This window comes from Centruroides vittatus, unplaced genomic scaffold, assembly GCF_030686945.1.
Source record: "Centruroides vittatus isolate TY-2023 unplaced genomic scaffold, ASM3068694v2 contig_391, whole genome shotgun sequence".
NCBI classification, from domain to species: Eukaryota; Metazoa; Arthropoda; class Arachnida; order Scorpiones; family Buthidae; genus Centruroides; species Centruroides vittatus.
The window spans coordinates 1332381-1347125 of record NW_027122207.1 but is presented as its reverse complement, the minus strand read 5'-3'; the positions used below and the strand labels follow the sequence as shown (position 1 = coordinate 1347125).

At 30.0% G+C, this 14745-nt stretch overlaps 1 protein-coding gene across 1 annotated transcript in view; it reads right to left on the bottom strand.

The window, feature by feature from the left end:
- LOC136975939 (uncharacterized) overlaps positions 1-14507 on the bottom strand; it is a 63161-nt gene extending 48654 nt beyond the window's left edge. The window contains exons 1-2 of the mRNA XM_067271110.1: positions 14448-14507; positions 564-1030 (exon numbers count right to left, since the gene is read on the bottom strand). Of these exons, the coding sequence (XP_067127211.1) occupies positions 564-1025 (462 nt within the window). The 5' untranslated portion in view covers positions 1026-1030; positions 14448-14507. The remainder of the gene's footprint in view (positions 1-563; positions 1031-14447) is intronic.
- Positions 14508-14745: the final 238 nt, after the last annotated feature.

Here is a 14745-nt window from a genome sequence, read left to right as displayed (position 1 = left end):
ATCAAACTCAGCTGTATTGAGCATGATATAATACATAATTTTTTTTTCAAATTTTAACCTTTCAACATAAAATAACAGGTGCTTGGCGATTCATTAATTTGTTGGATTTCTCCGTCCTTATCTGTTGATACGTGTTTATGTTTTACACGTATTTGTACTGTTCATGAGATTAATTTTATTGGTAGTAAATAAAAATACTGATAGACGAATTTAGAAGATTTTTGCTGTCTAAATGTCAGTATTTGTACTGAAAGAATAATCTTTAATGATCAGGTGTATAAGCCGAACAAACAACATTGAAATTTTTAAAAATAATTTATGTTTTTTAAGTGAGATTCAAAAAATTCGCAATGTTCTTGGACTGAACAATATTAGTGTTATGCACATCACGTTTTATGAAATTTGTAACGTTTGAATATTTATTTGAATTTAAATTCTACAAAATATATTCTATATAATAAAGTTTTTATGATGTAACTTTATTCAATTTCCTAACATTAATTCGTATATTATTTTTCACGTAATATTAAACCAAATAAAAAATGATCTTTTATTTCTCTTACCTTTCTGTAATTCCAATCATTCTGGGTTTCGGCTTGTAAATCGTGTACAGTTTTTACATTTTCATCGAAAGCATTGTTAGTCCTATTCGTCAACCTGGTTATCTCGACGGGAGGTAAAACTGAGGGTTTTATCTGTTCTCTGAGATCGAGTCCATTGCCGAGACCAACATCATTTATTTGGCCAATTTTCGTTCTATCCGAAACTACGGAGTTCATATTAGAAAAAATGCTATCGATGTCTAAGGACAAATCATCATTTGGCACTGACTGAGTTAAATCTCGAGTTCTTTCAATCACTTCATTCTCGGAAACGGAAACAACCTCTTCCACCTCTTCCGTCACCCTGGGATCTTGGTGTTCAACTTGCGGTACTCTGAGAATTTCTTGAGTATTCGGTTCCGGAGCCTTCTGAATATCTGGGGTTTTGACTGCCTCTCGAGATCGACTTGAGCCAGTCCCCATCTTTTCTAAGAAAAACGAAAAATAATATGCAATCCATTAAATAACGGGAGATGGACATCACTCATGCACTTGCTCTTCGACGACAACATTAGCCACCTGGTGGTAAAAGTCGGAAATCAATTTTTTTTAAAATTAATATAAAATATATTAAGTTGAATTATATACTACCATTATATATATATATATAATAATTATAATAAAAATTAATATGCTTGGTTTTATATTCTGATACTGATAAAATAATTTTTATTTCATAAGTAATTTCTTAAAATATCAAAATATCAAATTAATTTTTATTAGTAAAAATATACGTAAAATATTATGTAATAAATTTCTTTACTAACAATAAGATTAAAATCAATTCATAAAGCAAAATTTAGGCCTAGTGTAAAATTTGTTTATATAATACCTTAAATTTTTATAGACTTTTGTAAAGAACTCCAATCTTTTAATTAACAGACAGTCGAGTGACATTCAAATCGTTCGGTATTGATATTCAGTCAATTAATATCAATGTTTCCAATTACTTGCATTAATATAAGTCTGTTCTATTTATAGCATCGTTGCGTTTAAATAGGTTAACATTTTCAAAGCACGTGCTTTATTAGGAGTCACGACCGCTTACAGAGAAGATAGATAGGACACGCATCAAAGCCCGCGATCTCGGGAGGTCTGTGAATAAGAATTGAAATAAAGCTCCCACTATGGGGTCACAATTTGTCAGGAGTCTTATAATCTTTTTAAGTGGATCCCTGTTGAATAGGATCGGATTTATGCATTAAGTAAACTATAGCATTGAGTTTTACACTACGAGGCTACAGCTTGCTCGAACCTTTTTTATTAATTAATATTCAATAAAAGAATGAATTCTTATATATTGTAGCTTAGGATTATAATGACTATAAATATGATCCTGTTGTTGGAAGAAAAATATTTTATTTTATTCGCTATAATTTATACTATTATATCCTTGTTAACGTAGCAATTTGTCATTTTTCTCTTCATTTGTCTTCATAAAAATTCATTTAATTAATAGTTATAACTGAGAAACACGTATCTACTGAATAAATAATTTCATTAGTTATTAAAAGTTAGAAGTCGCAATTTCCGGTACAATTTTAATTCTTTAAATATTTCGTGATTCTTGTTATAATTCTTGATAAATTGTCTAAATTATTCATAATATTTTAAAATATTTATAAACACGAATTAAAGAACTTAAAAAGCTTTTATTGTAACAATAGAAGCTATTAAAAGTTGTTCGTTTTAGTACATTAGGTCTTGAAAAAGTGAAGAATTAACAGATAATTTTTAATAATTTAATAATGATTTTACGAATATTTCAAATTTAATTCCACAAATGAAATCACGCAAAACTTAATCATTTAAATTTGAATTAAAAAAAAATAATTCAATGATAAAAAAATTTATTTATATCCTAGCGAGATGTTTCAGTCACAAAAAATAAATACATAGCTTTTTTTACATAGTTTTTCTTATTAGAAAACAAAACTAAACAAACATTTAAAATTAGATGTTTCTTAAGAAATATATTTATACATTTTGTCCTTGATTTAATATTTGACAGAAAAAAGAATACAAAATAAAATAAAACAATACGAACGAAGAAAAATTGTTACGATTTGTAAACAAACTTTTTCTGTACTGTACGAACAAATAAATATGAAAGAAGTTTGCAATCACGCAAAGATTTATCACTTTAAATAATAAAATTTTATAAATATATTTCATACATTGCAAATTTAACAACAATAAAATAACTGCAATGAAACAAAAGTTTACTTAGGAATTATCTAGTATTACATCGAGTCCAAAGGGAAAGTTTACACGTAAAAGTGAATTTCGAAATTAAAAAAAAAAAAAAAAATATGAAATATTTAAATAATAGATCGACATATAATTAGGCATAAAATTAATCGATGGCGTAAAACTAATCGATAATTTCGACGAAAAATTAAAAACGGCCGAGTGCAATCGTTTTCAGAATGCACGTCTGTATCGAAACTATATTGCACAGACCTGTTGCTAAGGTGACTACATTCGATGATTCGAATGAAATAATTTTTCAAATATTAATAACATTATATTATAGTATTCTTCCACTTTCAGTTTTCATGCTGTTCTTGCAATACAATTATAATATCAACAGCTGAAGTAACTTGCATAAAAATAACATAACACATTTTATCGACTTATATATTATAAGGAATAAATTATTGATAAAATTTTCAACTCTCTCCTCAATAACTCTACTCAAATTGCATTATTATTATGATAATTGTTTTCAATTTGAATTTGATTTTATCCAATCTTCTGAAGCTTGTAATTATTGATCTGTATTCATTTCATTGATTTGGATGAGTTTTTATAAGCTCCCTCTTCTTTCAAACGTCCTCTTTCCTAAATTTTTCAGCCATTATGCAATCAAAACAACTACAATAAAAAATGTTAGTTCGTGATTCAATATTCATAAATACAAAATTATCGAAACAAATCAATAAAATATATTATTAATATTTTTCTCTATATCTTAATGCCGATAAGACTGTAATCTTCAAGAATTATAATAAATAGAGATTTGACTAGAATATATTGAAATAGAAGTGGCGAGAGTGTGTGATTTTTAAATAAACATTCTTATCAAATGATTTGTTATGACTACAGCTCCACAATGTTCGAATGCAAATCACGCAATGCAGTAGTCATATAACCACTAAAAAAGTAACGTAGGATTTCAATATATTTGAAAGGCAAACCGTCATTGTGTTCTACGTAAAACAGTAGAATGAGAATTAAAATATTTTTGTGATTTGCCTAGCTGATCAGAAATTCGTATGAAATATTTTAAAGAAGAATTACTTTTAGAATAATTATGCAATCTGATGAATACATAAATTGGAGCTGAGACCAAAATTAACATTTTTAAAGTTTATTATTTTTCTAGTTTCTAATTAAATTTTATTTTCTATTTAAGCTCGTTTTAAAAAATATAATTACTAACATAATTTAAATTATGTTGATAATTTAAACGCTTCAAGAATTCGCTTATATTTAAACATTCGGATGTAAAGCAGAGAAAACAAAACCTACTCGAAACTTATTTTAAAAATATGCTACCTATTTACATTGATGTAATTAAAATTGTAAATAAAAATGATATAATTGGAAAATTAGGGAAAAAAACAACTTATATTTAATTAAAACTTTTAATTCCAAATAGAAAATATCTAAATATAAGCTATGGACTAATAGAAAAGAAGATAAATTCATTCAAAACGTACAGTGGATTCAATTTTCCTATGAATACTCAACTCCACTGTGTTAATTAAAGTGTATCTGTGTTACATATAGTTTCTAATAAAGTAAAGTTTTTATGTTCTTGAATTAATACAGAATTGTGGTCATAAAATTTGTGTGTTAGGTATTTTGAAAGCGAAAAGTTTAGAAGAAATAAATCTAATGTTATAAGTAACTATTCAATAAAATCTCTCTATTTAGTTCATTCTTTTTAAGTAATTGTTGTTTAATCATACTATTACTGCCATTCTACGTAAAAATAATATTAACTCTTTATTTTGATGACGTAATTGCCTTGGGTCATCAAAATAAGGATTTATTAAACTTTCCTCATTTTTTGTTTTCTAAGAATAAGTAATAATTTTCTTAGTTTCAATGGCATATTAACACAGTCAAAGAGAAGAGTAAGATTATTTCATTCAAAAAAGTTATTGCTTAAATTAGGATTTTGTTATATTGTCATTGAAAAATTCTGGATGTGGAATTTTATCTTTTAGGCATAATTTTCCAGTTCGTTATTTCATACAGATGCAAAATTTGTACAACTGGTAAATAATTATGCATTCCACCCGTGTGTCCAGGTTTACATAACACACAACATTACATAAACCGGCACAAAACATTTAATTTTCCTTTCTTTGGGACACAAATATGAGAAAATCCTAAATTTGATAAATCTTTTGTGTTAATAATTCTTAAAAGATTTAAAATTGTTTTAACAATAGTAAATTTATAGAAATATTAAACAGTAAAATTCATAACAACTTATAGAAAAAAAAACAGATTAAATATTCGATAAATTCGTGCTTACTTCAATAATTCTTAAATAACTGGTCATTTGTATTCCTCTATGGATCTTACAGACTTATTTTTGTTATATAAAAAAAAATACGTTTTGTTATATTTGTTAGTAAATATACTTTTATATGTATATAAAAATATATTTCTGTCATTTTTTTTTATAAATTTTAAAAATATTTTAAAGTAAATTACATTTTATAAACTAAAGAGAAAGACCTAATTTATGTGAAGTTGCGTGTCTCTCTAAGTGAAATATATACGTACAACTATAGTTTGTTTTTTTTGTATTAATTTACACATTTAAAATGAAAGTTTAGACGACTGAGGTAGATTTACTTATTGTATTACTTGTGATATATGGTATATGTTTAATACAGTAAAATAAATAAATATACAAAATCATAAAAACATTTGAGTAATTTCAGATTTTTTTTAACTTCGATGTATTCTATTTATAAACTTCACAAATGTAAAAAATCAAAAACTTTGTAATAAATAATACTTCATAAACAAAACATATTCACTTTATCACAGAACATTCACTGTCATAGGCGTGGGCTTGGGGACAAACAGGTCGTTTTTCCCAACTAGATCAGGCCTTCTGGCCAGGACGAGGGAGTTTGGAAGCTAGAACCTCGTATTAATAATTCATTCCCTAAGTAGAAATAGAATATAATAGAAATTTCTATTCTCTGCCTCACTTAGTGGTACGGTACTTTTATATACAATAGCTTATATCAAGCTATAATATAAGCTATTATATAATTTTAAGCAATAATTATGATACTAGGACTAGATCTCTTACCCCCTTGAAAAAGTTGCAGCGGACGTCCTATTTACAGTATTTACATAATAGTCATTAATCTATAAAAGCTTATTTTAATTCAGCATAATTGGACTATTTTGTACTTTTTACGTTCAACAATTGAAAAATGCATTAAATTTATCTACATACATACATATATATATATATATATATATATGTAAGCATTAAAATGCACAACTTTAAATATATATATATATTCAAAGTTGTGCATTTTAATGCTTAGTAAGCTCTTCTGATACTGATTTCATCTTTTTTTCCCATGCCTCATAGCACAGATTGAAGTCATTTTCGTCGAGCTGTTGCCCAACATCAGTTATAGCTTTTTGCATGTTCTCGATGGTTTCAAAATGATGACTTCTAATTGTCCGTACACATTCAACGTTATCATCCAAAGTCGAAGTTGAAGAAAGTCCTGATTTTGACTCATTCGCCATCATTTCTCGCCTTCTGAAAACATTATATGCCAACGAGCACGTGACAGAACGTCACCACAATGCTCAGTTTTTGATGCATCATAAATTTCAGTTCACTCTTTTCTAATTTCATAAAAAATTTCATTAAATGTTGTTGTTCGATACTTTTTTCTATTCTTCCGTAATCGCTACTCCAAACATACGTGCCCTAAATCTTTAATAATACCCGTTATGTACCACCAAATGTTCAGAAAGAATTACGCAATTGCTTGTTATGTAAATGAATGTTAGTGCCATAAGGCACAATGTAAACTTAATATCGTTACTTTCAATCAGACCTAGTTTATAACTTAAGTTGTTCAACTGATATATTTCTGATGCTTGAAAGAGGCTTTGCCGTGACAACCTTAGACATGTAATTTTTTAATCATGTCAATTATTATTATTATTATTATTATTATTATTATTATTATGTTGGGTTAACCGAATATATCTCACTGGTTACCTTGGTTACTATGCTGGACCAAAGTCAAGGCATAGTAACCAAAACAAAAATTAAAGAAGTGTATCAGTGTGTGTGTCTGTATTCAGGAATTTTCTCACAATATGACATGTATTCAATATAGTGGCTTTTTGTAGTGTGATGTATGTGTTTCTATTCAATTCTAATGTGCCCAGGCTTTTGTGTAGTGTGTGTGGTATGACACCTGTAGAGGAGAGAACAACAGGTACAATAAGTACCCTATCCATCCTCCACAGATGCCTTATTTCCTGGGCGATTTCTGTGTACTTGCTGACTTTTCCAGTGCACGTGTTGTGTACATTGTGAGTGTTTGGAATGGCTATGCCTATAATGTATGTGATTTTATTGTGTTTGTCAATGAGTGTGATGTCTGGTCTGTTATGGTAAATTATTTTATCTGTGATTATGGCTCTGTCATAGTACTGTACAGTACATTTTGTGTGTGTTGTTTTCCAATACTGTCTGTGGAATGTATTTGTAGTATGGTTCGTGGATGTCTACTAATTTGTGTTTCTTTGCAAGCTCTTGATGTATTATATTTGCTACTTGATTATGTTTATGTAAATAATCTGTCTGTGCCAAGAGCTTGCAACCGGAAGTGATGTGTTGTATAGAGTCAACCATGATGTGACATTTTCTGCATGTGTTATTATTATTATTATTATTATTATTATTGTGTTTAGTGAGTCATACTCCGTTGACACCGGTGGCTGTGTACTATGCCGGACCAGAGTCAAGGCATGGCAACCAAAACAAATCTAAGATTAAATTAGTGTTTCAGTGTGTGTGTCTTTATTCAGGAATTTCCTAACAATATGGCATGTGAGGTGAGGATACTGTTGTGTGAATCTATGGTGTAGTTGTTGTCTGTATGTTGTCATGTTTATTTCGAATTTTGTGATAGTATAGTAAGTACGGATGATAAACTCGTTCATTTCCATTGTCCATTTCATTTGCTGGCGTGGTTTTCCAGCCTTTGTGGTCTGTGGATGCATTGCCACAGAAACACCAAGGCTAGATTGGTTCCTCGCATCTGTTGAGGGCATTGCAGTAGTCATGCTTGAGCCGGCGCTACTTTCGCCACCGGTAACCAAAGGAGACTATGGCATATTTTTCGAACGTAAGCCTCTGCCTAACCCACGAACGCGGACCTTGTTAACTCGGGAGACATCCGAGCCGGTATCAAACACAGATCTGGTTACTACCATGATAAATATCTCCACAGAATGTGGGTGTGGTCACTCTTAGCTTCATTTCTCTCCATAGACCTTACTGGCATGGTTGTCCCTACCAGGAGCTTGTGCTCCAGCCTGCATTGCTCTATGGATCAGTAATATTACTGGGTTCTCCCACCACGACCAGGTGGTGATCACGGGAGAATTATTATTGTTATTATTATTAAAATGATTTCTGCCAATACATTTTTGTTTATAGGGAAAAATAGATTCCAGATTTTCGAAGAGGTTTATATTCAGGTGGTAATAAAAGTCTCTCCCAGGCAAATTATTTCAAAAACTAATAGGGCAATTACTGGAGATTTTTTACCGATACAAACTAAGTCGGACATGTGATAAACGATGGTGCAAATTCCGGCCCCTCCAGCCTTTCTACCGTTCAGAGCTGTTGTAATCTCAGCCCCTAATGAAAATAAGGCATCATTGCCAATTAAAAAGTTGTACGTGAAAAATACGTACTATTTCTTTTTAAAGCATTCCGAAATATCAAATAGGATCCCGGAACAAGCTGTCCAAAAATGATTAGTAAATGCTTCACTGTATAACATACAAGGAGTTGTAGTGCATCGCTGCATGACACAAATGCAATGCGAGAGTGTTGAATGTGCTGTTAGCAGTGATCTGGATATATAAATGATTCGATTTAATAGAAAATATCAAACGCGGTTAAATAAAACAGAATTGACCTACTCACCATATCGTTACTAACCTAAATCTAACCGCATATTCAACCACTCCCTCGTTGTATTCGTGTTAGGCAATAATGTACTACTACACCTTGTGTCTTGTGAAGTGAAACATTTACTTGTCAAATATGACACTGTCCGAATTCCGAAATGTTTCGGAATACATTAAAAAGAAAATAGTACGTATGTTTGATATGCTACATCTTTGTAATTGGCAATGTTGTCCTATTTCCATTCGTGACTGAAATTACCACAGCCTTCGACGGTAGAAGGAGTGAAGGGACAGGAATTTGCACCATCGTTTAGCACATTTCGACATAGTATGTATTGGCAAGAAGTCTATAGTGATTGCCCTATAGATTTTGAAATAATTGGCTGGGAAAAGACTTTTGTTGCCATCCTATATATTAAAAACTTTCCTCATCCGTATAATTTTTATTTAAAAAAAAATCAATCCTTTACAAGCAAAAGCTACAATGAATCTTTATAATTACCAGAATCAATAATAACAACATTAAAAATAGTCTTGATTTTTCTTCAGAGCCTTCATAGCTATTTGTAAATTGTTTAAAATGTTCTTAAAAGGAATATGATTTTACAAATGACTAAGAAGAAAAGTTAAAACTACTTTCAATATTTTTAACATTGTTTTTATTTGCAGAGGTTTGATCTTTTTTAAAGTTTTAAATAAAAGATTCATATTATTTATTGAATTTCTAAATTATGTAATTTTTATTTAGAATATAAAAGAGCTAGTTTAGTTTATTAAAAAAGAACAAAGGTGCACAAAAATATTGCAAGAAGATTAAATATTCGTAAGAAGTGTCAAAAGAAAATATAAAGAGATAGAAAAGTTGATAATATGAAATAAGTAGCATTCGAACGAAATATTTTTATTAATTATTTATTAATTTCAACTATTTATTTACAAATTCACGGCTTTGCTACTTTTTAAAAGATGGATTTGTATGTATATATATACAGTAAGACCCCACTTAACGCTGCCTCGCTTAACGCTGATTCGATATAACGCGGTCTGCTCGAAGACTAAAAAATATTCAAAATTTACGCCGATTTAAGTTATCGCGGCATTTTATTGATTCGTATGTAATAAGATTATTTACGATCACGAACCAATCACGAAAGGTGTCAAAAAGGTGTAGTTTCTTTAAATCTATGTTTGGTGCAATTTTGAAAAAAATGTAACATCATGGATGCCATAAGAAATATATCGACTTCTCTTGACAAGACTTAAATGCACGAAGTGTGGAAGAAGTTATGGCTGAAGGTATCCAAAAATTCTCAACGAGAAGAGCCCATCGCTGTATCGTTAGGTTGACCAAATTGTCAACCTAATCGATACAGCATGACTAGGAGATGTAGACGAGCAGGATATTGAAGAGTTACTGCACGTTTCTGGTTAGAGCCTTATCAACGACGACCTTCAAGAACTAGCAGAACAAGAAATTCGTGTAGAACTGAAAAATAGTGATTCTGAAAACGAAGAACCCAAAAAATTTCTCTACAAATTTCCTTAGTAAAAGTTTGGTAACGATAACCGAAACGTTGATCAAACTGTAGCGAATGATCCAGATTTTGAAAGGAGTGCAAAAGCAAAACGAGGCATTTTGGATGCGATCTTCTGCTATCGACATTTTTTTAAGGAAAGAAAAAAGCGACAAATGAAACTTTACGACTTTATTGCAAAAAAAAACAAGAATTTCAGAAAAATCAGGACCTTCATCACAAAAAAAATGAACTTTGTATTTTTATGTGCATATGTTTATGTGTTATTTAACATATATTATTATACAAATTAATATAAAAATAACTTAAAATTAAAATCAGTTTATTATTAGTCACATTTCAAGTAATTGTTTATATAAATCTGAAGGTATTAGATGTTTTAAGTGCAAAAAATTCGGCCATAAAACTAACGCTTGTCCTCAAAAAGAAGTAAACAAATTGGAACTAAGTCATTTCCCTAAGCATAACAACAAAATTGAAACGGATGTTGAAATTCTAGGCGCCAAAACAAAAGAACTCATTGACACGGGGCGGAAGTAACGATGATACCAAGGCATTTTAATGAAAAAATAGGATCTCCGAAACTAAATTCTGATAATGCATCTTTAATTGGATTAGATGGGAATAGTATTTCTCCGTTAGGTTTCTTCGAAAGTGAAATAAAGATTGGCGAATATTCTCTTCCTGCAAATATTTACGTGTTAGAAAGTGATCTGTGTAATTCTATAATAGTTGGAATAGATGTTCTGAATAAGCTGAATTTCTCTATAACGAACTATGGATTCAAGATCACAGGAAAACGAAGTCAAAATACTATTCGTGTTATTTATGCTTGAATTTTTATTCCCGAAGAAAATTCTGTGACTGAATCAACACTTGTTCGCCGTCTGATTTAACAAGATCAGACAGCGAGCATGGAAAAGGACAGACACCTCTTTCGCATTCTATCGAGCGGAGTAAAGAAAACGGCTTTCGAAACACCGAATCATTTAATGAGCGCCCATCCTTTGTGGCTAACGACGTAAATGATTTTGGTGCAAATAAAAAAGAGAAGTCGTCTTTCGAATCTAATACCATTTCATGTAAGCATTACAATGAAAGCGAAAAAACGCAAAGGCAAACGGATCAAACAGCATTCGAAAAGATAACTGCTTGATAATTGAAAAATGGCTATGGATTTATTAACAAGAATGACACAAAAGAAGACGTATTTGTACATCAGACAGCCATAACAAAAAGTAATCCTCGGAAAGTCGTGAGAAGTGTGGGTGGCGGAGAAATCGTAGAATTTGATGTCGTTATTGGAGAGAAAGGAAATGGAGCTGCAAATGTAACTGGACCTAATGAATCTCATGTTAAAAGAAGTCCTAGATTTGTTTTTATAACAATCATAATATTTTTATGTAATTTATATTCTTTAAAATGTTTTATTATCAAAATCTTTCTTATCTTAATTAAAATTTTTCAAAGACGAAAATATGTTTTATATACAGTATATATAATTTATTTATAAAAATGCAGAAAAATATCGAACGTAAAAGTGTATTTCTACATAAGATTGTATATTGTATTTAAAATACAGCACGTCTTCAAATTTTTATCATTTTTAGACGTATTAGTCATGAAAAAGCATAGATTCATGCATTTTTCCACAGATTCAAGTACATATTAGTATTACTTTTATTCTTTGTCTTGTTTTTAATTCAGTTAATTTTCTATAACTATAAATTATTATCTGTTACTGTTAAAGCATTAAAACTATTAGTAGCCTATACATTTTTAACGAGTTGTTAGTTCGAAATTCTGTTCCTGAACCGATTTGTTCGAAAAGTGAACCGTTCGAAAACCGAGATTTGACTGTATTTGTAAATATATAATAGTTAATAACAAATATATACAATGCATATTTTTCTAATTGTTCTATACTAATTACTTAATAAAATGGCCCGGAAGACAATATATAAAAATTATAAAAAACAAATGTCTTCATATTTCGATCTTGTGTACACCTCCGGAACAAACAAAATTTAAGTTAATATATTTTTTATAATTTTGCTATCACCTGAAATTTTTTAAAACTGTTTTTACATGAGAGACGGAAGAGCAACCTAAAATAAAAGGTAGATTCCCCCGTAAACACTTGTTTGTTCCGAAGATATTAGCAAGGACGAAATGTGAAGACATTCATTTCTTCTAGTGTATTTTTATATGTTCTATAGTAAGATCTGACGCAAGTCGGTTGTAAATTATTTTCGACACGTCTATAGTCACGAACGTGGAATCGTGAGCATTTTGCGGGTAAGAGAATAGAGTTAGCAAAGTTCCATACTATTATGAGAGGAGAGAAAACACTATAGTTTCACGAACGTACTGTATAATAATTTAGTTTTTGTGGTCGATGAATTTTACATACCGTTCGACGGAGAACGGTAGAAAGAGAAAAATGCTAGGGAGGAAAGTAAGTGGACGAAGAACTAGCTCAAAAACTTTAAAAAATTCGACAAAAGACTTTTCAGTCCTTACCCCGTATGTTTGTTCCTCAATTTCTTTTGACTTTTAGTCAATCAAATATTTTGGGCAGAAGTCCGAAACGCCCATTCGTCAGTCAGCATAATAAAGTTTATTAAAAATTAAGTAAATGTTTAGATATTCGAGTTTTGACAGTAATAAAGGGTTTAGTTTCTCATCCTTTTTCCTCTTACAATTGTTTGAAAAGAATAAAGTTCGTTAATTCTGTGAAGACTTTCTCGTTTATAATCTATTTTTTATAAAAAAAAAAAAAAAGGTGGTGTCTGAAACGGGGAAATTAAAATTTGTTGCTATAAAAGTTCAGTATGGAACCTCACATAATATTTTCAAAATTAACGTTTTACTTAATTATGCCAAGTATTTAGAATAAGTGTTTGACCTGATTAAAATAAATTATGTAAATAAATGCAGATTTCAATTATATGATCAGATTATCAACTATAATCATTTTCAATAATACACTATCATTGGCTTCCTACCAAGTAATCAATTTAAATTATTTTATAATACATAAGATTTTCACATAGAATATTAATATTACATAATCTGAGTCATTTAATGGTTTAAATAAATGAAATATATATATATCTTATATATAAAATTCTCGTGTCACAATGTTAGTTACCTTACTCCTCCGAAACGGCTTTACCGATTTTTACCAAATTTCATATGCATATTCAGTAGGTCTGAGAATCGGCTACTATCTATTTTTCATACCCCTACACCATTTCCCCCCTTTCAAAAATATATTTATATATGGATTAAGGCTTTTATGTCCAACAGATGGCGCTAACTTCCGACGACCTAAGTTTGCTTTTCTGTGAGGCATGAGGCATTCTGCTTTTCTGTAAGAATGGACTGAAGCAGATCATTTTCTATCTATCTATATAAATAAAATATAACGTTCGTTTGTTCCTACCGATTCCTTTGAAATTTTGACACAACGTTGCATTCGAATACGCACGTGTTTTTATATAATATACATGTCGAAATTCCCCCAGTGGGGGGAGATGGACGGGATTAAGGCTTACCGTGAAGAACTCGGCTTCTATTATACTATTTTACATGCGGTTTTTTGCGTTTTTAATTGCGTTTTAATAGGTTACGTCAACAGAATATACACTAAAAAGGGATTTTTTCGATATTCCCCAGCGGGAAAAGTGACGGGATTAAGGCTTACTGTGAAGAACTCGGCTTTTATTATACTATTTTAGATGCGTTTTTGATTGCGTTTTAATAGGGTACGTCAAGAGAATGTACACTGAGAAGGGATTTTTTGAAATTCCCCCCACGGGGGAAGTGTTATACATTTATAACAGATACATTTTGAGCCACAACAACGTGTGGCCGGGTCAGCTAGTATATATATATTTTAAATGTTTCAACATATAGAATTATTATACTAAAATTAATTCGAGTTATTGTAATGCTTTTTATTGCTGTTGCTTTTAAAATTGTTTATAATAAATTATATGTTATCTTCATTTTAATTCACACGTCAAAACAAAATTGTAATTTTAACTCATAAAACTAAATGAAATTTGTTTTTGACCTATTAATTCACCTTTTACTAAGTGCAAAGAGAAGCCACTCGGGAAAAATAAGGGTGGAGTTTGATCCAAGCAGGAACGAACCCAATTTTTCCTGCTGCAATAAGGTATCTTTCATTTCGCTAACCTGTGACTAAAAATATTAAAAAACAAATATATTTTAATTTACTACCAGAAGATAAAATTTAATTAGTGTTAATCTAATTAAGATAATAATTATTATTATTTGATAGTTTTCAAGAAAAAAGTTTTGAAGTTTTCTAAAATATTCAATATTTATTTTTTATTTCCAAATTTATATAAGACCGCACA